Source organism: Passer montanus, unplaced genomic scaffold, assembly GCF_014805655.1.
Source record: "Passer montanus isolate IOZ18808 unplaced genomic scaffold, ASM1480565v1 scaffold11, whole genome shotgun sequence".
In the NCBI taxonomy this organism is placed as follows: domain Eukaryota; kingdom Metazoa; phylum Chordata; class Aves; order Passeriformes; family Passeridae; genus Passer; species Passer montanus.
Window position 1 is genome coordinate 15,846,784 of NW_024357613.1, and position 26,200 is coordinate 15,872,983.

The window sequence follows — 26,200 nt, forward strand, 5'->3', positions numbered from 1 at the left end:
CCTGGGAGTTCTGAGAAGCTTAATTCTTCGCTGCTTGTAATAGCACTTAAGATCTATTGTGAAATGAGAATTAACATGCACACTTAAACCTACACAGTTTGGAAAATGAAATAAAACCAGGTTATTTTAGAAGTACTACAACAATTTATGAACACTTGATTTAATAAAACATGTCACTTTCTACAAACTTTACATCTCTGGTTTATTTTAATTGGATCACTAACTTTGAGAAGAACAATAAATTAAATTAAAACTCAGAGATCAAATATTAATATCCAATTTCACATCTACAAAATCCTGAACAGCTTTTGGTGCAACTTAATAGATACTTTGATATTAATGAACAGAAGATGTTGAGACTACTTTGAAGAAAATGCCAATTTGTCAGATATCCCATAAAAGGCTGATAAGAATCAAAGGACTAACACAGGCCTCCAAAGTTTCCTTGGGCCGTGAAGACACAAGAGAGGAATACGTATGCAGCCGAGTAAGCAGCGCAGTAAGCATGCTGAAGGCATACAAAACAACAAAACCTTATGGATCTTCATTTTATCTTAAACTTTCATTTTTGAAAATTAATGGTCTAGATACTGGCTTCAGGTCTTACAGTGTTTCTGTAGAATAAGTAATAGTCAAAACAGCACAAGAATCCGGGATGTATTTTGAGGGTAGCAATTTCAAGTATTTTGTATTTTTACACAAATGCGTCCATTGCCAGTAGAAATGGAAAACACAAAGTATGATGGGGACTGTGTACAAGGATAATCATGCTTCCAAAAAGGTACTCTTCACTTGCCGCTCCTCTTCCCCCAGCTAGCTGATCACAGGAGGGGGGCGGCAGAACCCCCGGGAGCTCCATTGAATCCCAGGTGTCAGCTGTTGGCACATCATAAAACACAGGGGAGCACACAGGCCCCCGGGTAACTCTACTTGATGGTAAAACTTCCCCTCCTCCTCGGGACCCCAATCGGGGGGAAAGGGCACTTATATTTGGGGCACATTCCAGGGGAGGGTACAATCTTTAACAAATCAGGAGAATTGGGAGTAAAAAACAAGGCGGCAACGACAATGGATGAACCATAAAATTCCAAGGCAGGAGAACAGTTTCAGTAAATTGCTAGAGTTTGGAGAAATAAAAACTAGAAACTAACAACAAAAAAGATGACATAAATTCTGGGAAAAGGTGGGGGCAAAGAGAAAACAGCACCAAAAACTACCAAATTACAAATCAAAAAATAAAACCTACTAATAAAACAAAAAGTACACTACAACATTCACTAACAACACTTTTAGATATATTCTTCTCCCCAGGTTGTAAACATCTTTTGATAAAAAATTTGCAGTATCGAATGCAGACTGTGAATCAATATATTTAATACTGACACCATTACCTATAGATTTGAAACAAACTTTTACACAAAACACATGTCATTAAAATGGGCTGTATGCTGAAAAGTTAAAAAAACTGTCAATTCTGTCAAATATGCAGAAGATTAGTTTCAAACTTAAGGCATACCAATGTTTGAACTTCTGATCACAAGAAATTTTGTCATTTAAGCTATATGCATTGAAAAAATACAAATGTTCTATAAAACACAATAAACATAGTGTTCCATAGATAAAATTACCGTCTCGTAGCATACGGCTCCTGCAAAGTGTCGGATAATGAAGCCTTCATCATCTCTGATATTTCTGTGAACAGCCAATTTAGACTTTCTAGGAATCTGGAATTAAGAACATGAATTACAAAGAAGTATTCCAATGGAGACTAAAAAAAAAGTTTATTCTTAGAACACCACCATGATCTGCCAGGACCACTAAGTGTTAAAAATCACATCTCTTTTAAATACAATTGTGCTGATCATTACCATTCCTGTCCAAACCATGTTCTAAAAACCTAATTTCAAACTCTTCCACGCTTCCACACTTTGAATGCAATGTATTCAAAATACAAGTCACCAGGATTGCTAATACCAGCCAGTTGATTTTGGTTTTGCCTTTAATCAACACTTTCTTTATCATAAATTTGACAGATGCTGAACAACCTTGTTATATGAATAGGATTAGACTGAAGCTCAAGATACGGCTTTAGATGGTGTATCTTTAGAGGCAAGCACCCAGCTGATCACACACACACCATCAGAACATTTCTTGCACACCAATTGAGGCAAGCAGGATTAAGCACAAACTTAACACAAGGTAAAGAAACTTAACACAAGGTAAATGGATGATAAATGATGGCTTTCTTTGCTCACATTTTTTCAGCATTTTTTCCTATTCCAACACAATTCATAGATATAAATTGCAACAATTTGCCTTAATCTTCCAGACAGCGCTGTATGTTAAAAAACAAGGAACAAAAAAAATTTCCTCATGATTCCTATATTCATCTCTGAAGTGCTAGCTAGACACTAGACATGAGTCAAATGTTCTCCAAAGCAAGAAATTTTTTCAAATAACAAAATAACTCATCTGATATGAAACAAATCTAAATTAAAATGTGTTTTACTTCTTTTTCATGTTTTACATGTTAAAAAACTTCAAATGCAAGTCAAGAATATGGCTTTATTTTCAACAGGATATTAGAATTGCTTGAAGCCTTCAATGAACTTTTCATCAAATCTAATAACCAAACTTGTCCTTAAAAAAGTAGTACAGACTGTGCAGACTGGGTGGTATGAGATTTCTTATGAAAGATTTTCATTAAATTGAAGTGTTACTATCAACTGTTCCAAGACTGTTTCATTAAAACAAGACAGACAACAAAAATAAACCTACCGAGAGCCTGAAATGGTCCTTGTGTTTTTGATGCACAACTGAAGTAAAATGCTGGTCACTTGGTTGGGGAAGTCGATTTTCTTCATCCAAAATATCCAGTACACCTATTAATTTTGCTTCAATCAAATCTGTTAATTAAAAAACATATATTCATGGAAATTGAATATATCAACTTGTGTCACCACTGAACATTACAAACCCAAATGCTGCTGACTGATTCTCTACAAAAGTACCTATGGAAAGCCATTAAATAAAATACAATAAGTCATGGCAAATCAATTCTATGTATCTTAATAGGAATGTATAGGATATCCATCAAATCTAGAAGTTCTAACTCTTCTGGAACATGGGAGAAAAAAATCAGGAACTGATTGCTTAATTTTAACTCTTAGTCTCAAGCTGAAATTAGTCATCCAAAAGAGCCTAAGTCTTCTTACAGTATGATCCTAGGTCTAGCTTCAATTGCTGGGGGAGATTTTTAAGCTTTTCATCCACATTTCACCACACGTCAGAACTAAAAGGTTAATATTTCCATTTGATAACATGATCCAGTGAGAAGTAACAATTTGTTTTAGGAAAGGTAGACCAGAATTGAGCATACAGTGGTGGTTTCACAACTTTTAACAACTGAATTGCCTTGACCTCTCACATACATACTCCAAAGCCTTTAAAAGCTGACACAGAAATTCATGCTCTTGAAACTATTGGACACAAACTCACAGTTTTGCAACTTTTTTTCCATTCTCTATGAAAGTGCTCTTTTAAGAGGAATTTTTACTGCAAACTTTTTCCTGTGGAAAGGATGAAACTGCTAATGCTTATACTGCAGAAATGCCTATGAACTCTTACGATTGTGAATTGAATGAGGCTATGTATAAAACCATATAATTACTAGTGCTATGCATATTTCACCTCTTCTGCTTGAAGCTTTTTTCCCCATGACAGTAACAAAGAGCTCGACAATTCAAGAAGTACATACCTATACAGTCCTGATTATCTACATAACGAACTTCATTAACACCCAGGCCTTCCTTCTGGTAAAGTTCTTGTTCCTGAAGTTGCAAAAAAAAAGTAACTGAAAATTTATTTTTTAATAAATTCTTAATTTATTTTTTTAACTGAAAAAAATCAAGAAAAAAATTATTTTTTCTAATAAACACGAAGCAATTTAAAAAAATATAGCATAAATCAACACACATTTGAGAACTTCCTTACACAGCTAAATATAGTCCAACTTTAATACCGTAATGATAAGGCTGTTCAACTCAATATTTTCATCAGATATTAGCAATTATCCAATCTCTGGATACCTCATTGCTCCTTTTCAAAAATCCACATTCTTTTCTGACACAACCAGATGTCACATAATATGGAAGCAGTATATCAACTGATTTTTTTTTTCCAAATATAATGTGTAATCTTATGAAAAGCAGTGCTTCTTAAAGAATCACTTCAGGAAAAAAATTCCTCAAATAGAATACTAAAAAAACAAATCCTCAAATATAACATTAAATATATCATACCTCTTTCAGAATTCTTTCATTAAAAAATTGCTGCAGTTTTTCATTACAGTAGTTTATACAGAATTGTTCAAAACTGTTGTGTTCAAAGTACTCTGAAAGACAGAAGTTAAACTTTTAAGATAAAACAGTGTTCCAAGAATTTAAATTAAATAGTATATAAGAGAAGCTTCACAGTGCTAATATTTAAAGATGTGTTCAGATCCATAGCCATTTCTTTCAGCAAAATGAAATCTTACAGATTTCCAAGTTGTACACAAGTCATCTAAAAATACTGCAGCAGATAATATTTATAAGATAAATGACAGACAGTTGGCAGCAAACCAAATCAAGATGCCACCAGACAGTGAAATTGTACCAATACACCCTTATACATCTATGATACAACAGGCTGGCAGTAGATATCAAAATTCTAAAGATCTGAAAACCAAAGGCTGTTCCCCTGGACAGCCATGGCAGGACTAGAGCACATCACAAAACATGCCCTGTTTTGAATTTTCAGTGAGTCAAAGACAGCAAAAGCTTTACTAGAATCAAGACCAAAAAGAAAACCCTTCCACTCTTCATGACAAAATTTGGTATTGAATCTTTGGTGGGAAAAAGTGGCAACTAGAAATTATTTTAGGTATACTTACCAAAACCAGCTATATCTAGAACTCCAATGAAGAAAGAAGAAGTTTCAAATGGAAAACACTGGTTTACCCTTTTCACTACATGATCAAACAGATGACTATACACAGTTTTAGCCAAGGCATCACGAGCATTGTTTGCTTGTTCCACCTTCAACGGTACCCTAAAAAACAAGATGCAGATCTTATTTCTCAGAATTCCTTACTGTGAAATGCTGAGATTAGGCTCTAAACTTAAAAACAGCCTTTCCAATGCCATAAATTAGGACCTAACCCTCCGCCCCCACCCCGATCTCTAGGCCAAGGCAGGAAACAACCTTGCCAAATTAGACTATCTTACCTGTAAAAAACAATAACGTTTTGCTACCATCAGTAAAAATGAGATTCAGATGCTTTCATAATTGTTGATTAGATAATTAGAAACTCTACTGACAGTTTCCAGAGAAAGAAATTTAAAATATATATAACACCATTGAAAAATATTTCAACTATTTACTTATGATTTGTTATGTTAGAATAAAGCCTATGGTTCAGCTTTTGCTCTGACATCTTTTCTGCTCCTCACCCCATCACACTAGTGAGGAGGCTGAGGGTGAACAAGAAGCTGAGAGGGGACACAGCTGGGACACAACTGACCAAAGGGACATTCCCTATCATATGGCATCATGCTCAGCAATAAAAGCTGAAGGAAGAAGAGGGAAAGGAGAATGATTTTATGAGTTTAAAATTTTGTCTTCCTAAGAAACCATAACACTTGATGAAGCCTGCTATTCTGACGGGGAGCTGAACACTGACCCAACAGAAAGTGGAGACTGAATTCCTGGTTTTGCATTGCTTGCACATGTAGCATTTGCTTTACCTTTTAAACTGCCTTTATCAACAACCCATGTGTTTTCTCATTTTTACTCTTCCCCTTTTGCCTTCCCTTCCACTGGCAGGGAGTGAGTGGCAACAAGGGATTGAGTTGCCCCTTGGAGTTAGATCACAATAACAGCTTAGCTATATTGCATAATTTCCTTCACCTCCCAGAATTCATAAGCACTAAACTAACTAATAATTACTATTTTTTTATCTCTTCAAGGATAATACCTCTGATGCAGAATCATGACAGTGATGGAGATCACTTTCTACTGTGACTGGTAAGGCAAAGAACCAGTCTCCATTCCCAAAGGACACTTGCAGCTACATCACATTTGATAGTAATTAGCTTTAACACACAATCTTGTCTTCCACTAAGTACCTATCTTATCTTAAAGTAATGAGTACTGACAGAAATCTCAGCTTATAAATAGAAGGAAGGTACCTTTGCATTTTGTTCTGATACATTTAAGAGATCAGAATACTAATTCCTGTCAGCTGCAGACCTATTACATAATACAATACATTAAAATCACTTATGTTTTTCACTTACTTTTTTAAACAACATGACAAATAGTTGTACTGCTAGAGCATGTATTTACAAAGTGGTCTTAGTGCTCAAAATAGCAAATTCTGCCACTGTTAAGTGCAATTCTAAAGACTGCACAAACCCTTGTTTTTAAATTTCATAGTATGCAGCACACACACATGGAAAGAAAATGTAACCCTGCAATTAATTTTGCACAACTGAAAGTTCAGAACCACTAAACAATGCAGAAAATGCCCTGAGACAGTAGATACCCAAGAGCCCCATCACAGAACTGATGTTCAGAACAAATAGCTTTCTTCTCATTGAACTCGCTTTCCCTCAGCTCTTCCTTTCTTTGGTCTGCACAAAGACAAATGAATCTTTTTCTTTCTCTTGTTTCTTGCCTGAACAGGAAAAGATAAATTCTCCTTCCTCCATTTTACCTTCTTTCCCTCTCCTGAATTTATCAGCTAATTAAATGGAATAGGAAAAAAATTGCCAAATTCTAAGCACTTTGGTAAGACTGCAAGAAAAACCCTTGTTTGGTCTTCGTGCCAATTTGTTCAGCAAGGTTTCCAATGATCTAGAGTTTGAGACCTAGGGGAAAGCATGGACGGGGTAGATTTAGTCCCCAAATATATTCCAGAACAAATTAACTTTAATTGAAAACATGTATAATTTGCCCATGATTGACAACAACTGAGGGAGAGAGCAGGTGAAGCAATATCCATCAATTACTGTCATCCAATATGGTTACTGGTTCATAAATAAAGTAGCCTGGATTAAGTAACCCTACCTAGTTAAATACTCCACATAATTAAAGAATTTAAGCAGCACATTTGTAATTTGAAAAAAGCTAAAGTTCAAAATAATGTAGAAAAGTATTTTTTGAAAAAGTTTTTCCAATGGACATTTCAGTGGCATCACTAAAAAAAAAGCATTTTGGTAGAAAATGTACTGCAAAAAAAGCTGGAGGACCTGGAATGATGCAAGTTATTCTTTTTCACGTTGTAAAATAATTTAGTTTGTGATGATAGAGTCCTCTGTGAGTTCTCATGGAAAAGAAGAAACTGAACAAGAGAAAAGCACAGTAGCACATTTACAGTCTAAGAGAAGCACTAGATTTTGAATCCTAACACATTATTTCTCTCTGTAAATACACTTCACATGGATGGCAAAAATATCATCCAGTAAGGTAATTATTATGGGGTTTTGGGAGACAAGGATGGATAGACGTAGTGCAGCTGTCAAGTCCCCCAGGCAATTCACTGCACATGATTATTTAATAAAATTCAGAGAGGTTGCACTTAGCATCACCCTCCTACTGCTCCTTGTTGGCTCCACTGTGCCCAGCAGAACAAAGCCTTTGTTATACTCTGAGCACAGTGATTTCAGCTGAGCTATTTATTCACTGTGACCTATTAGGACTCACATGATCTACTTGCACACAAAAGGTCCCTAAGAGAGAGAAATGACCAGCTCTTTGGGTTGCTGGAACAAAAAAACAACGTACTTGTCAAATCTCTAAATACTGATAGCAGCCAAGTAGTTTCTAAAAAACACTACTATGGAAAAAACTGTGTCTATGTAACAAATACCTAAAACAGTCCAATCCACTTTTACATGCAGTAAGCCATGTGAGAAGATGATATAGGTGTATTTATTAAGAGTATGTCTGCTTTTAGATGCACAAATTTAAAAAGTGCTAGCAAAAGAGGCTTAATGCATTAATCACTGAGATGTTGTAAGGAGTCTGCTGAACTCATTTTTGATACCCTCAAAGTAAAACACAGGAAAAATAAGATCTGCTGGCATGAAAACATAGCTCCTTGTGTTTGCAGACTTTTGAAACTGCACAGTGCTAATAACGCTACAGGTTTATCAGGATAAATTCACTGATCAGAAAATCTTTACAGTTTTAATCCAAAGTAAACTCAAAGCTGTAACAAAAATTAAGAAACCTTCCTTGACAGTGTCTCTTGAGGAGGTAGCTTGATATGTCCCACCAAATATTCTCAAAAGGTACAACAACAAGCCTTAGGTATGTGCTACATGTACAACAGCCAAAACAAATCTGCTCTCAGAGGCTGAATCAGCAGTTCACTGAGAGCATTTCCAGTGGGGTGCCATCTGAATCTGACATGGATACAATTCATTCAAAGCTCTTCTGCTTCTATTTAACACTTTCACTTAAAAAGAATGTGAAATTCAGGGTATTCTCAAAAAAATAGGCTCTAATAATACTGAATTAGAAAAGCAGAAAATCTTGGTAACAAGATTAGCATACAAAATTATTTTCAAAAAATTCATAATGTAAAAATCCACAAGATATATTTCAGTAAAGGAAAGTGGGTGGTGGTAAGATGAGAAGAATTAAAAAATGCAAACGAAAGATGAAGAATAACCACAGAAGCAGTAAGTCAACAGAGAAAGATCAGCAATTATTATGCATCCCAACTTGAATTAAGTAAAAAATGTTATTGACTTTCAAAACCCACAATGTTCACATTGCCATGAATTACTATGAGTGCCATCTGTACTGTACAACAAGTAATTTTCTACTCTGTTATCCACAATACTGATAAAGCTTCTCCTGGATGAATATATAAAAGATTTTGCTGTCAATTTTAGACATGGTCTGAAAAAGAGCACATAGTAAAAGTTCGGTCAATATTTTTCCACTGGAGACACTTTTTCCTGCAAGACTGACATCTTCCTATACATTAAGCTTGTAATGAAGGGAAAAATTACTTGTAACACTCCATATAATCTGATAAGGTAGCAAGATGACAATGACTCAAAGTCCCCAATTTCTAGTAACTGCTGGGGGAGAGAGAGAAGGAATTTACACTGGGCAGGGAGAGAAGAATTTACTCTCCAGAAATTGACTATTGAATACACAATTAAGGGATCTAGATCTTGGGATTTTAACTGAATGCAGAGTAACACATTGCCCTCTCCTGCTCCCCACAATGTTATTTACCATTTGTCACTGCATTAGAACTTTTTCCATTATAATAATGTATGTAATAAATTTCCATAGAAATTGCAAAGACAAAACATGTAAGGAACTTAAATAAACCCCATTAATACAGTTTCATGTATTAAACATTCGGTGTAATGTAAATAAAGTATTTCTAATTCACTAAAACAATCTGATTGTATCCATAGGTTAATAAAAAGCACATCTGTATTCTTCCAAATAGTGAATGTTCATTAGCTTCCTAATTAAAAGATTAATACATTCAGCTGAACACTGAGAATTACTTTAATGTGCTCAAAACTGCTTAGTCCAAATTCAGTTTTTGATGTGAACTCCAGAAAATACTCAACATACAAAACTAAACATCAAAACACACAATTCAGTTGCAGGCATCATAGCTGGCATCCCTGACAGCTTGTGTGCTAGGAAAAATCTCAGCAAGAGAAGAATTGTGGTGGAAGCTAGAGGTTTTTTCATAAATAAAAGGTAACTGCATTGTCATTTTCATAAAACTCCGTTTTGCAAGAGTCATAAATTTCATGGTTTTCAAATGTTATCACTGGTACCATATAGTACCATACATTTTCTTTGCCCTTAATTCTTCCCCGTGTGCATACAGAAAGGAACCATTATCTTGCTTCTGTGCCTAGGAAGTTACCTGGATACACTTGATGACCGTGCCCTTGGCGCCCCCTGCCGTGGTGAGCATGACGCGCGAGGTGAGGCTCCCGCGCAGGTCGTCCTCGTCCAGGCCCAGCAGGGCCGCGCAGCGCTCCAGCGCCGCCTGGCTCCGCGCGCGCGGCGTGCAGCCCCCTGCGGACACACAGCGTCAGCAGCTGCCCTCAGCGCAGGCACCTCTGCCCTCAGCGCAGGCACCTCTGCCCTCAGCGCAGGCACCTCTGCCCTCAGCGCAGGTCGGTGACAAGAGGATAACAGCTTCAGAAAAAAAATAAAGAAAAGCAAAATAACACACTTGCTATCCATGTTTTTGTGAAACATTATTAACAGTCAAGATTACATGTGTGTTTACCAAAGCAGATAATAGCTTCAGAAAAAAAAAAAAAGAAAAGCAAAATAACACACTTTCTATCCATGTTTTTGTGAAACATTATTAACAGTCAAGATTACATGTGTGTTTACCAAAGCCAGAAAAAAAGCAGCACATTTCTGGATTACCGTGTGCAGGGGTGTTTTTAAAAGTTAAAACTTGATTTCAGAAGAATTACAGATGACAAACACAAGGACACTGATCACTGAGACATTAAGAGTGGATATACTGCCCCCTAATTAAAGCATCCCAGCTCTAACTATTACAGGGCAGCACTCACAGGAGCACTGTGCAGCCCTCATGAGAAAGATTCAAGCATCTTCTGAAAAGACTTTAGGCATCACATTAACATTCCTTGATAGAGTGTATCTGATAAATCTTTTAGCACATCAAATTTGCTGCGCAGGCTGTGGATTTAACTGCCTGCTATACTTTCTTTGGCCACACAGTGTACTCACTGACACACGACAGATTTTATACAACACAGGAGTTACTTATTCAAAGCGCTGTAAGCCTGCTAGCCTCCAGCACTGCGATTTCTGTACCACCACGGGGGTGCACCTGTGCCCGGTGAGGCGTTAAAAGAAGCGCTTTGGACAGCCGCGCTGGCTCCGAGCGCACTGCAGCTCACCCCGGCAGCCGGGTAAGCGGAGCTGGCTTCGATTGTGCCACAGTGGGGGAGCAGGGGCAGCACGGACCCGACCCCAGCGGGCGGCCCCTCACGCCCGGCCCCGCCCGGCCCTGTCGGTGACAAGAGGCGGTTCTCAGAACCCACGGAACCCCCCTCAAAACAAACACAAAAATAACCCCTCGCCCAAAAACTACCCATGAAATTCTGTATTTCTAGAACACAGACCGGGCTGCTTGTAGGGAAGAACTATCCCAAAATGCAGAAGTGCTAACCCCTACAAACTAACTATAGTGACTTAAAACTTTTGAACTTGAATGCTCCTGTAATCCTCCGGGCTCCCTTGCTATGCAGCAGAAGTGGCTGCTAGGGCAGGCTCTCGGCACTCGGATTTTTCAGATAAGGCTGCGTACATGTCCCGGGTACACAGCAGAGAGGTGCACTCCCTGCTGCCCTGCAGCTGCCTCGGCGCCAGGGCTCGGCCAGCAGAGATCTCCAACCGGAACACCACCCACTTTAGTAAAATCTAGCACTTATTTACATGTATTTCTTGGTGCTTGCAGTAGAGCAGCAACAGAACTTTAGAGGGTCTGTGGTAAAACACTGCCTGAAACACAGGCACACACGGTGTGTAGACACACAAGGTGAGGGGAAAACAAAACATATATTTGGAATTTAGACGTTCAATACATTCATTTACATTTTAAAGTTCCTTTACATTTTAGAAGATCTATAATTTATTCCAGAAAAAAATGGGTCTGAATTTCAGTCTTAAGATCTCTGGTGATGTTCCCTTCTCTAAACCCAGACTTTCCTTACCATCTGTGATTCCCACTCTTCTCATTCATTTCCTCCTCAAACTCACATTTGCACCTCTTTCACTGTTCAGTCCTGTCAATGCCTAAGTGACAACTCACAAAAGGCCCAAACAGGGAAGCTCTCTGGGAAGCTTACTGGTTTGAGCTACACAAAGCACCCTGTCAATGCCTAAGTGACAACTCACTTAGGCCCAAACAGGGAAGCTCTCTGGGAAGCTTACTGTTTGAGCTACACAAAGTCACTACCCATCTCTACATCTGCATCTGCCCAGATTCATTCTCATTAATCATGTTCATTTCCTTCATCTTTGTGAAGATGGCAACAGCATGAACTGACACTGGAGAGGTTCTCATTTGATCCAGAGTAGAGAGAGGAAAAAAAAATAAATATAAATAAAAATAAAAACAAAACCAAAACACCCCACCTCTATGCCAACCCTAAGCTACCCAGTCTGAATTCAGCACTGGCCCTGATTTGACATATGGCTGACATGGCCCACCCATGATCTCTTCTGAACAAGATGTTCTGTACAGTACTGTGCTGATTCTGTACCCAAGTACAAGTCAGAAGGTAGTAAACCTGTAAGGTTAGCACTCATTTAATTCATCATTCAGAACACATTTTAAAGTGTTCTTTGGTCTGTTCTTCCAAACAACTGGACCAACAGCTATACATACTGGAAGTAGGACCACGAGAAACCAATTTCACTCTGTCTTGCAACTCAAGATAGACCTACATACCTATGTTGTCTACTATAATTGTATTTGTAGTACCTCGAGACTCAGAGGAATCAGTCCTTCAGGAATATATGGACAGACAGGCTGATTTCAGTAGTAAGGTAATGAGGACAATTCCCAAATCATTAATTCTCCTTCATCAACCTTCATGCATATTGTGCAATTAAGTCCCAACTACACTTGCACTGCTTCATCTTGTGAGCAACGTCTTAAAATTAGGAAGTTATATTTACTTAGGTTTTTGCTGTAACTTTTTTTCTTCATCTCTCAAAATACTAACATGATGTTATTTTTGGAAGCCAAAGGACATAATGCCTTTCTCTACAGATGGAGTTGCTAATTTCTAATGTCAAGATATTTTCGTGACATTAGAGAGAAGTTGGACTTTAAAACTATCATTAAAATACAAGTATTGTTCTGAGACACAAAATGGCTCTTTTCTTTATATCAAACTTTTCACTGAACAAGTCCTTGAACAATTTCAGTGCAACCCTATTTGCTTTCAGAGCACGTAAGTACAACTTTAAAACAAACAGGTGAACTTGACTTCGAAATGGAGTGAATTAAGATTGAATTACCCATGAACACAAAGAAGCTTTCAAAAGCAGTAATTCACATGCAAAGGGAATGTCTCTAATCAAGAGGCATTTTCAGTATTTTTACAAAAAACAATTTCTATTTCATCTAACCTGAAGTACTCCCAGCTTCCTCAAAATCGATATTTCCAAGGTGAAGGACACCAGCCACTACTCTAAAAAGATCAAGTTTTTCTTCATCATCCAGTCCAATCTTTTTCATTGCTGTGCACATTCTGTTGAAGTCTCCATGATCATCTAACAGTGGATCCTTCAAGGAACCTTCTTTAAGATACTATAAAACAAGAAAAACCAAAAATTCTATGTAAGTGCTTTAGAGTAAACGTAAGCAATTATTTCCAATCAAGAATAAGTCATACCAAAATGCATACAAAGCATGCCAAACTAAATAGAGATTCAAGTTCTTCATACGATATAGGCTTCGCAAGAACCTTTATTTATTTTAAATTGTTGATACTTGGAAGCATGATCTTCAAACTTAAATTTCACAGCAAACTTCAAACTACCTTCAGAAAGCAGAAGCAAGAGAGAATGTGACTGCTAAGGACAACGAAATATGAGATAGTGAGCAGGGAGAAGGAAGACTTTGGCTAAGGGAGCTATTGGAGCATTTAATACAAAGGAATCCTTCTAGCCCCAAGCAGCTGAAAGAAGATGGAGATCTTTGCAACAGGAAGACAGAAGGACAGGACAAATCAGAACCAGGAGAGCTATCCCTATTATAAAGAGGCTTATTTAGAGAAATATACTAATTAACTTCTTGGTGTAATTAAGAAACAGTAAAGTTGATTGTAGTGGTCTATGGCTTAGAAGAATACTAGCTGTGTTCTGAAATACTAATTTCACATTTTGCTGATTTTTCAAATTTAAATACATTGAAAGCTATTTTAGCTATAAACCAGTTTCAAGAGTAGAAAGTAACACATCTGCATGCAATCAAGAAACTACATGAACATGCATAGACTGAGCTATGTTTTTACACTTATTTTTAAATGTTTTCAATTAAAAAGAATAATTAATTAATTAAAAGCCTTGTTAGTGTCAAATAAGCTAACATGATTCTTATCAAAACAAAACACCACATGCATCTGAAAAATTCACTTCACACAACATGTAGGCACATCAATAACATTAAACTACATGTTAGTTATGTAAAATGATCACCTCATCTTCCTGATAAGGAAAACACAAAAATAATCGAAGTATTAATTGACTATTCCAGCTACTTTTATACAAAAAACAATCTCAATATTTTTTATAAAATGACAGCAAATACTAAATTTCCAATTTAAAAACCTGAACAAGGCAATATATTTCCTGTTTAAACAGCTATACTAGCTTTAAATATCATTTAACTTTGATCCTTTATTGCACCTTCAAACAGATATGGCAGTTACATATAAGTATTATGGTATCATATGTTCTGCTACTTCATGTCATATATATTTTCAGAACTATTCTCTATGTTTTAATTTAGACAAACACTTATTTCAAATCAAGTCTTCTCTTATTTCAAGTCCATCAGAGGGCAAGTTTTATGACAACACCCACCAGTAAATCACATCAATAACAGAAGATACACATGTATGATGAGCACAGGTTCATCTTCCAGAAGAAAAAATAAGTGAATGTTGATACTCTATGCCTACTCACTACAATTCTTCACGAAAAGCAAATTGGGTAAACTGAGGCAAAATTCCCCAATGCTAGCCTATATGCTTGACAAGAATGAAGTATCTAGCAGCTTTCTGCCTCACAGTGATGTCAAATAAGTATTTTTGTATCTGACTCTCCACCATCCCTGATTATAGAAAATAGCCTACATTTAACAACAGAAGACAGGACTACATGCTCAGTGTTACAATAATACAACCATTAGAAATCCAGGGGCAGACTTGACAATGTTGACTTAAGGAAAGGAACTATCTAAACAGTCTGTTGTAGTTGAGCACGAGCTTCGAGACCAAGTTATAGAAGAGATGGCATGGCCACTGGTGGAATGAGGCTCTTAAGTTATTTTTGTATTTTTGTCAGATATATATACAACTTACCCTGCTACTGAATCGCAAATGTGGATTTTATTAATATTTGAAATACCTTCCAGCTACACAAATGTGAATTTCATACTTTGAGTTGATGAAATTTTTATTAGAGAACAGAGTAGAAGTTTAATGAAATGTTTTAACAACTTCCAATTCATATATACTATCAATTCAGAACAAATTCTTTCATATCCTCATGTGAACAGCTCAAAGGTTTAAGTGCTATGAATTCTGGTAATTCCAGCTCTAAAAAATGTAAACAGAGATGGAGCAAGGAGGTATAAATATTTTGAAGCTTCAGACTTTCATCCAGGAAATTCCATGCTCTGGCATAACTAGAAGTTAATAGCAAGGGGAAAACAAAAACCTTTAAAGTTCACTGAGGAGGAGAATATATTCATGGCTAGAAGTGAGGTTGCACTATTGATTTATAGAACAGTTTGGAGCATCATTTCAAAACTTCAGGTAGTAAAAATGGCTCCAGAAAAACATTGCTTCTGACCTGTTCCTACCAGTAGTTAAGATCTTTTAAAAGAAAATTAGAAAAGTATTAGATTTTTGTTTTCCACAGAAGACAAGCAGCATCATTGTTATGTTATTATAAGAATGAAGAGGAAACCATTTTATATACACTGTTCCATTTATGGATTTTGTGATGCATGTTAAAATGTATTTCTAGGACTGAACTCCAAAGCAGAGTTCTGAATAATACAGCAGCTTTAAGAGTACCCTCTTAGACCCATAAAGATGTGTAAAACGAACATTTCATTCCATACTATAAAACTGTAATCACTTTCAACTCTATCTCCATTACTTAACAATATAAACTAACTGAAGATAAAAACATACCTCAGGACTCTTGCGATTTTGCAAAATCTGCTTGTCTGTTTCTTTGTTAGCAAAGAATCTGGTACAGCCTCGATTTAAATACTGTAACAATAAAAAAAGTAGAAACACATAGTTAAATATAGAAGTAAGGAAAACATATGTTTTTATTTAAGACTTGCCCTCCACAGCTTGATTTAATCATTTGATACAAAAAACATTATAAGTGCTCATAATTAATTCCTTGGAAATGTATTTATTTTCATCTACAAAATTAAAGGACTGCAACAGTACCAAACTTCTATTGAAGGTTTCTTGATTTTGACAACTAAAACACTTTTTGACACAATGGAATATTCATTAAACTACACAATATTTTCTTTTTTTGTTGTTTTATTAAACCTATTCAAGGAGTCCAGGATTACAGAAACAACAACCAAAATTAGGAACCAAAAGAATTAATTTTCTGGCCTGCATGTAATATGAAACCACTAATTTTTCCTCACCAAATATTTCTTTAGCTACTAGGAGACATAGTGTATTAAAAAGCCTGAAGAATATTTAAAGCTTATAGCATGGTCTAAGCAGAAGCCTTATTTTAAAGCTGGCTTCTGATATCCACCTTATGTTGTACAGCAATCTCAGATTTGCTGTTCAATAAATCAGACTGAATTTAGATTTAAACAATTACTGTTGGTTTCAGCAAAATGGGATCACCAGCTTTTCCTTTCTGATTTGTTCATCTGAATGTAAGAACTCTGTCCAAAAGTTTGGACAGAGCCCTTTGTCTGAAGGAAGTGAACTGATTCTTTACTCTTTGGTTGAACAAAGATGTTTTCTAATAGGTGAACACAGACAATCCTACTCTCTGATTAAAATTTACATGCAAAATTCCAAAACCTCAAAATATTCTTCAAAGCATTCCAAACAAGAAGTAAACTTGGTGACAAATATATTAAAACAAAGTGACAACTGTTGAAAGCTAGCTTAGTGTTTAACAAAGTACAGAAGTTTTCTTTACCAGCCAATAAGAATGCAAATCACAGTGTATTTTAAACACTACATATCCCTGTATTACAGCATTAGTAACACAGTCTCAGAAACTGGGGATGGAAAGTGAAAAAGGTCTTTTGAAAAAGAGAGCACAGAAACTTATCTGACGGGTTAAGAATGTGAACGAGCATGGTATTAAATGATAACCTACATAAAAGACATTTAATCACAAGGTAATGGCTTTCATTTGAAAGCTAAAACTTTGAGCAAATTAATATATTAAATTAGGGAGAAATTATATTTTTGAAAGAACACAAATACACAGTTTCAGGTTATCATACAGTATGTAATATGTCTAAATACCATTGAACTTGGGTTTTGGTTTGTATAGTTTGCCTTTTTTTTTTTTTTCAGTGAAGTACAACACAACATTGTAACTTCAATGACCCAAAAATAAGGCAATTTCACTTCTCTTCCTGAAATTTAGATGAAAAAGAAGTTTGGCTTTTCCTCCCCATCTCCTGTTCTCCAGGTATAGAATTACTCCAGGTACAGATTTACTGTGCAGCTTTGCTTTCCCAGCCATGTGATTCAGTCCAAGGCACAAAGACCTACAAGGTTCAGCACAGGATTTCCTCATGACCTTGAATTTCTGAAAACTTCTGCAGGGCAACCTAAAGCACGAGCTCCCAGGACTGCACGCTTTCATGTGGGTTGTGCTGGAGAATGGGTGTGTAAGAAACCTGCAGAACTGCAGGGCTTTTTGCATAATCCTTGGCCAAGTAAATTCTCACTTCCCCAGGGAACCTGCAGGGGAAGGATGAACTAATACAGAGGTAATGGCCATCAGTGCTGCTGCAATCCAGAGGACAGGTCAGGCAGGTGCAGTCAATGCAGTGGTTTACATGCCCAGAGCAATGTGTCCCTATGCCATGAAGGCCAAATGGATGGGAAGGAGATTCCAAGGGATCACTTAAGTCAAAGAGAAGCAAGCCCAAGGATTAAACAGAATTAAGTTGTCCTTTATCTTTTAATAATGTTTTGCTTTCCTTTAAAAAAACAAAAACAAAACAAAAACAAAACAAAAAAAGGACCAAAAAAATCCACCAAAAAAGACCAAAAAAAAACCCACCAAAAAACAAAAACCCCTTAAATTTGAGATGGTCGTGTTTCTAACAAAATGTACTTTAAAGAAACCAGACTTGAGTCTTAGAACTCAAACTGGCCCTAATTTGCACTTTGACTTGATAAGCCATAAGGCTTAAGACAAGGGGCACAACAGGGACAATGCAATGTGACTTAAGTGTTGAGCTTTTCTAAATAACCAATTTTAGAGTTTGAATTTTTTATTAATATCTTTCTTGTAAAAAATTAGTACTGATTGGAAAATACCAATCAATCATCAAACTTTGACTTGTGTAATATCACAGTCTATTATCATAAGCTTGAAAAATGACATTTCTATGAATTCTGAGCCAGGCATGCAGACATACAGTGAACAAAACATGGTGGAAAAAAAAATGACACAAGTGTGCTTATTCAGAACCATTTTGTGATGAAAACCGAAGTAGCAAATGAGAACAAAGAACACAAAAATCATCTTGACAAAAGAAATGCAAATTTAGGAGGAAAATTATCTTTTACAATTTTTTTTTCCTAAAAATCTTCCATAAAATAATTGGTAAAAATGTAGTGCAATATGGGTAATAAACTTTAAGAATATTTAAATTCATTTACAAGCTTCAAAAGATGAAAAATATCTTAAGATTTTGTTTGGTTGGTTTTTAATTAAAGATAATGTACTTTAAGGGAGAGAAAAAAGCTGCATTAAACTTTTATAATTTAACATGCAGAGTGGACCTTTCACGTGCAAGAAACTCAGAATACAAATACTAACTTATGGTAAAGCAATAAAATCCTTAATGGAAGTTAAAGTGCCTGCTATAGTCTTAGTAGAAGTCAAAAAAAAGGTCACGGCATGACAAGGCTGGTGTGACTACAAACTCTTTATACATGAAATATGCAAGAAAATATCATCTGTAAAAGGCTGTTAAGTACTATCCTGCATCAGCCTGATTTTAAGAAGGTTTTAAGTCAGACCCTGACATCTACAACCTTGGGTTCTCTCATGAGCAGAATTCTTGATTTTCAAAAAAACTCCAAGAGTGGGTAGGAAGCATATTCTAGAAACTACTATTCTATTAACTTCAAGAAATAAATTTTAATGGAAAAGTGGCTGCACAATAAAAACATGTACTTGAAAATCTGTTCAACATTTTAGCTTTAAATCTTACAGGAGAATACTGCACAGAGTAACTGCAGAGTAAAGAAGAAAGTTCTGAAAACTAACTCCACATTTTACAAATATAAATGGTGTAGGGTGTTCTTAAGTATTGTGTTTGTTGAGTGTTTCAAAAGAAAAACTTGCCTTCTAGGGAATGGACCTAATAAGCATCAGAACAAGTTTCCATCACACAGGTGAGTACAAATAGACAAAATATAAAAAGATACAAACTAAGTATTTAAAGAAATAATGGAAGGTCTGTAGGCCCATAGGACCCATAAGACCCATAGGAATGCCTTGAGAAAGTAAGGAAACTTTTCCTAGAATGCTGTCATGGCTTTTAGAGAGCGATATCACCTTGATACCACAGTACAAGTGTACAATGCACACAATGTGGAAGTGCAGCTCTGTGCCCATTTCCTGGCTCATCCATAAGGAGAGACTGACTTGGCCAAGCCAAGAGGCAGCAGCTCCCTGTTTGGTGAGCAGGGTACCCCACCTTCCCCACAGTAAGGTCTATAGGCCCATAGGAATGCCTTGAGAAAGTAAGGAAACTTTTCCTAGAATGCTGTCATGGCTTTTAGAGAGCGAGATCACCTTGATACCACAGTACAAGTGTACAATGCACACAATGTGGAAGTGCAGCTCTGTGCCCATTTCCTGGCTCATCCATAAGGAGAGACTGACTTGGCCAACCAAGAGGCAGCAGCTCCCTGTTTGGTGAGCAGGGTACCCCACCTTCCCCACAGCAAGTGCGCTGATTTCGGTCTCGCCTGTGCACAAAACTGGCAGGACATTTGTATATTTAAAGCTTCTAGCCCTCTGCTGAATTTTGATGGAACTGAGTACAAAAGGGAAAATAACAGATAAGCACAGTCCAAGTTTTATTTAGAACTCCAGGTAGGAAGATCAACCAACAAAGAAAACAGCACAATAACTTAATTCTTTGTTTGCAGTGCTTCTCATCTTGTTTAAGATCAAGGAAGTCTAAAGAGAAGACAGTCATTTAGCTTATATCCTTGTAATTCCACATTGTTGTATTACAAAACCCTTCAAAACCCAAGAGATTTGGTCTGTGTATTTTAGGAATACACAAAATTCTGCTTCTGTAATGTTCCAAGGCAAATATAAGGCAAGAAATGGTGAGAGATGGAAATAAATGATAGAACACAAGCAAAGAACTAACTGGTATTTACCAGGAGATTTGATTTGCACTGAGGAAATTCACACTTTACATCTCTAGAACAGCCCATAACAACATTACTAACAGCTGGGTATGCAACAGTACATTTTCTGGAAAAGCACAGAATGATGAATTTTAAGACAGAGAAAAAGTATAGGAGTTCTTCCAGTAAAGAAAAATGTCTTGATTCCAAGATCAAATAGATTTAACAAAAAGAAAATCTGGGGTTATTAATAGCAACGAGTCTGTCAAAGATAATAAATGAGATTTTAATCTGATCTGTATGAAAAATCCATATATGGATATGACAAGCTTTACAGATGCTGACTCTGCTACTCACCCTAAAGTTGTCAGGAGAGCTTAAATACAGCTTTTCCCTAATGTCTTCTGGAGCACCAGCACAAAGCCTGTAAAAGATATGATAATTCCTCTCTTCTTTGCCTTGCACACAAATCCTAGATTTCTCCAGAAGGTAGTGTGACACAAATCCACCAACCACCGAGTTCTAGGAAGAAGAAATATTTCTCTGATTATCTGAATATCTGTAGCATTATTTAAGATTCAGGTTTTCAATTTACTTTTGCCTGATCATGACTCGCTTAATAGAAACTTCTCCAAAAAAGATTAAAAGCTATCTATACCTAATACATATTAAGCCTAGGAAAAAAAAAAAAAAAAGCTTTTACCATTACTTCTCTTCCCAGTTCATATATTGCATATACATACACTCTTCTTAAAAGAAAGGTCATCTTCACCCCAAAAAGCAGAAATCCATAGCAGAACCTCAGGAGTTACAGCAAAGAGCATTGCTACAGCCACCCTTACACTTTCTGTATGACAGCGCTATTACAACCTTCTTTAGCTGCATTTCACTGAGATTCTTATAAAATAAAAGGAAGGGTTAAAATTATAGAGTACATATTTGGACAGCATCTTAGGCAAAATTATGAGCATATTAAGCCTAGGAAAAAAAAAACCCATTGCTTTTACCATTACTTCTCTTCCCAGCTCATATATTGCATATACATACACTCTCCTTAAAAGAAAGGTCATCTTCACCCCAAAAAGCAGAAATCCATAGCAGAACCTCAGGAGTTACAGCAAAGAGCATTGCTACAGCCATCCTTACACTTTCTGTATGACAGTGCTATTACAACCTTCTTTAGCTGCATTTCACTGAGATTCTTATAAAATAAAAGGAAGGGTTAAAATTATAGAGTACATATTTGGACAGCATCTTAGGCAAAATTATGACACAACATTTTATTTCCAACACTTGCACTTCTTTATTGAGAAGGAATTCTGACACAGATTTTTGAGAGCTATTTCTTATCCGGCCTACGATAAAATTCCCTGTGCCTAGAGAAATCCTAACAGCAAGGAAATTCCTTAAATTAATGGCCATTACAGGAATTAAGAAGGATTAACTGACTGACAAATTTGATTACAGTTATGCATTTGTTCCCTTATTCAGGAGGTCTCAGTCTGTACTCATGTCACTTTGAGAAACCAGACTTAAAGAGGTGACCACAAAGTGAGATGTGATGCTTTGTAAAAAAGGGACTCAAGTAAACAGGCTAATCTTGAAGTGGAAAGCTGAAACAAGCTTTGAAGCAGTTTCTGAAGACACTCAGAGAGCTTTTTGCTTCAGCTGAAGTAATTCAACTGAACCACCATGTAGATGGGTAGATGGACAGATCATTAATCCATCATCAGATCATGAATTCATCATTTTAAGTAAAAATTTTGATCCTTTCCATAACTTTATTAAAATTAACCAGACCAACAGATAAAGTCCCTCTCCCCACAAAGAAATTTGGTTAATTACTAGGTAAACTATTAACAAAAGCTCTGAAGTTAAATTACAAACCAAGTGATGAAAACTTAGGAAAAGACTGCAAGCTCAAGACCAGACAAATGAGCTTTAAGTCTGCAGGAGAAGAAACAAATTCTTGCAGTTGGTCTGTCCTCAGTCAGAAAGATGAGGAAGCATGTATGTAATCTCCAAAAAACATTGACAGGATTCTTCAACTTGGACATACTGACCAACCATACAGCCATTCTTAATTGTGGAATGTGTGCATACATATCCCACCCAAACAAAACTACACCTGGACAAAGAAAATTTTTTTTAAGATACACAGTTAAATAGTATTTCTATCAAAAAAACAATTCCTTTACTTCTGTCACACACAGATTACTATGTAAGGTCCCAAAATTTCATACAAATACATAAAAAAAGTTTGAAGTCGAAATACATTTTTGTCTAATACACAACTTACAATTACTTGAGCATTAAAGGAATGGACGACTACCTAACAGCAAGTGAGTTAGTCTTCATATGAGAAGACTCACACATGCAGTGAAGGGACCTGTTTTTAATCTTTTATTGGTGGAAGCAATTTTCCTACTGAGTTGCCACTGCCTTCCAGTAATGAGACAGTACAGTGTGGCTCTGGTTTTTCTTTCAAGGTGACATAATACAAATCGAATCTGTAAGTAGGACAGTGGCTATTTGCTGCAAGACTAGTATGTCTGTTCAGCCTCCTGCCAGTCTAGCGTTTCCATTATGTGGCAAAAAAAATCATCACTGGTTATCTGTAACAAAATCCCAGTACCTTTTCATTGAAGTGAATTTCAACAAATTTCCCAAAACGACTGCTGTTGTTGTTGCGAACAGTCTTTGCATTTCCAAAAGCTTCTAATAGGGGATTTGCTGTTTAAAAAAATTAATTTTTGTAGTGTTAAAATTCAATCAGGAAACTACCGAAAAGAAAGAGAGAACAGATATAATTAATCAGGGAACTTATTTGGAATAAGGTTTGAAAATTAAAGGAAAAATATTACCTATTAGGAATAATATATTTTGCAAATTATACTGGATATATTGTGGTGGAACATAAAATTAAGTACTTAAGTGTCTCATAACACTGCAATGTTCTTGTGTCAATACTGCAAGAAATTCAGAGACAAATACCAAAAGTTATTCAGTGATGTTCTTCTGTAGGAAGTAGGTAAATAACTGATACATAAACTACATGAGACAGCACAGAATTTAACACATCCCAATTATTTATTATTCATGAAATCTAAACTACCCACTTATTCCACAGACAAAATTGCCACTTAAATGTCATGCATGCAATGTATTAGATTGACTTGAAGATTAATAAATATAACATTAGAAAAGTGTGTTGATTTCAAAAACCACTTAACAGTGTCCTTTCAAATTAGGTCAATTAAGTGACTGACGGATTTTTTTTTTTCTGGCTGCTGCTTTTTAGCATGTTAAAGCCCGTACAGAAAGAGTGGCAGCAAGCAATCTAATTTCATATCTATATATATACACACTCATACAAATATTATGCACAGTTTAAACAGTTTGAAACTGCTTATTAATTATCAAATAAAAAGCCTCTGAAAGACTTCTTTTTACTAGCTTTGAAGATCAAAGAAAAATAGTTTACTAAATCACGTTAACAATAAACTACTAAAATATCAGCAAGATATTTTCAGGCTTCTAGCTAAAAATAAGCACTGGAAACTAAGTGAGCAGAAACTCCTATTTAAAACTCCACTGACAACCATTTAGATATCTCCTCCTACAAAAATTAAAGAATGAAGGAATGACATCAATGCTTGGATAAAATATGGGTGATAATGCATCGTGTAATAGGACATGAGAATTAACCTTTTTGTTTGGCTGTATTTTCATTTTTTTAACAATTAAAGTTCATAAAAATGCAAATCTGACTTCTTACAAGATCTTTGATAACTATTCAGGCATTTTATGTGATATGAAGTTTTAAAGAAAAGATTATGAATAAAACCAAATTGCACAAAGTCTTTCAGCTAGGCTAAAGGTTCCTCTAGTAATACATATGCCACAAGCATATTCATTAAAACCATGCCTGAAAACCTTCAGAATTCATGCGTCAGATGCTGTTCTAAATTAAAAAGCCCAAACTCTTTGAGGAATACCTACAAGTACCAATTAATTTGCATCAGGTATTATCTAACTCTTGCCCACTTTCTGAGTTCCTTTAGCACACAGTGGATTTCACTAAGGAACTGGTTTAAGCAGACCTACAGCAGCAAGAGATTAAAGCCTGCAGTGCTTCTCTTGAATAAGTGGTTCAAATTTGAAAACAGGAAAATTTAAAGCAAATTAGTTTTTAAGAAAAAGAGTAAAGAAATTTCAAAATAAATTTATGCTGTGCTATAGAGGACTAAAACTGATGTATGAGGAATTATTAGATTGGCTGAGGGTTGTTTGCTCTTCAGATATTTCTATTTTCTCAAAAAGCTATTTTCTGTTCATATAGGAAGTACATGCAACATTAAGGAGGCTCAATGAGAAGGATCAACACAGTCTCTCTTCACCTTGTTTGGGAGTCTATTGTAAAGTTAGATACAGTCAAAGTGCTGGTCTGAATTATGTGATTTCTGACAAAAAATTATATAACAGAAATATGATCCAGAATAATAATTTAAAAGAACTTCTTTACTTTATTTGGCTTTGAGAACTTGATAGTGAGGAGAAGGAATTATATTTTCCTGGTACTAAGAGACAGAAGTGAAAAAACAATCTTGTCCTTGCAGATTTTTAAGCAGTTTAAAATTCCATTTTGGGTACCATCTCAAGTACATTACATGTGTAAAGTTCAATTCAAACACACACATAAACATTTTCTGGATAAATGACAGCATGATACTGTAATAAATAAAAATAAAGTGAATCACAAATAAAAAATGTTTCAAAACCTAGAATCAAGATCAACTGTAAATTATGCTCTAGAAAGTCTGACAGTATTTCTATGCTACTTTTATTCACTTGCTGTTGAGTCACATTTCTGAAAAAAAAACATAATGTTGGAACCTTTAGTTAAATGAAAGAAACTTCAATACCTTCTACAATTCTATCATCAATATCTTGCCCACTGCCATAGGATTCTGTCAAATACCTGTAAACGAAGATAAAAATATCAATATCATTCATCTCACATCAGATTTCCTCACTATAAGCAGGGTTTAACATGGCTGTGCACAAATACTAACTAATTACTATAGGGAAAGCATTCTGATTTTAAGTTTCAAATACCTATGCACTTTGAAATAAATGTTAACTTTACTTTAAACTTTTAACTTTTCTTTTTTGTTAAAACAAAAATATTCTTGCACACTTCAATTTTTTTTCAATACTCCAAGGCCTGCTAGAAATATTTTTTCAACATGCATATGAAAATTACAGTTTAGTAGAAACTGTACTTATATAATTACAGTTATATATATAATCAAACTATTACTGTATTATCTGTATTTACTAATAATCTTATTAAATACATAAAGTTTCATGTCTATTTCCTGAATTTAGGACTGTTGCCATCCATATTGTTTCTGTATTCATAACTATCAGGGTTAATAAAAATCCACATGGAGATGGTGAGGATAAGAAATTATAAGTGTACAATTAAGGCAAGATTCAATTTAGCAATTGAAGAAAGAATTAGAAAATAAAACCACAATCTACTTGCTCCAAAGTTCCAGTCTTTTTAAAAAATTTTTTTCCCTGCTCACAGGCCATGTTTTCTGAAAATTCACAGGTGAATCTGGGACAAATTAAAAACAGCTCTTGAAAATGGAGCCTTCCAAAAAATTTTAGAAGCACTAAAAGAGTTCTACTAGTACCTTTTACTTCCTAAAAACACAAGGGTAAATCTTCCAGCTTCTAAAACTCAGTTATGTTTT

The 26,200-nt window shown here is 35.7% G+C and overlaps 1 protein-coding gene across 1 annotated transcript in view; it reads right to left on the reverse strand.

The window, feature by feature from the left end:
- The window catches only part of MYO6 (myosin VI), a 107,741-nt gene that overhangs the window by 37,345 nt on the left and 44,196 nt on the right, over window positions 1-26,200 (reverse strand). The window contains exons 7-17 of the mRNA XM_039727127.1: window positions 25,361-25,416; window positions 23,071-23,168; window positions 20,793-20,957; window positions 16,017-16,097; window positions 13,219-13,399; window positions 9,966-10,110; window positions 4,934-5,091; window positions 4,302-4,393; window positions 3,758-3,830; window positions 2,779-2,906; window positions 1,629-1,724 (exon numbers count right to left, since the gene is read on the reverse strand). Of these exons, the coding sequence (XP_039583061.1) occupies window positions 1,629-1,724; window positions 2,779-2,906; window positions 3,758-3,830; window positions 4,302-4,393; window positions 4,934-5,091; window positions 9,966-10,110; window positions 13,219-13,399; window positions 16,017-16,097; window positions 20,793-20,957; window positions 23,071-23,168; window positions 25,361-25,416 (1,273 nt within the window). The remainder of the gene's footprint in view (window positions 1-1,628; window positions 1,725-2,778; window positions 2,907-3,757; window positions 3,831-4,301; window positions 4,394-4,933; window positions 5,092-9,965; window positions 10,111-13,218; window positions 13,400-16,016; window positions 16,098-20,792; window positions 20,958-23,070; window positions 23,169-25,360; window positions 25,417-26,200) is intronic.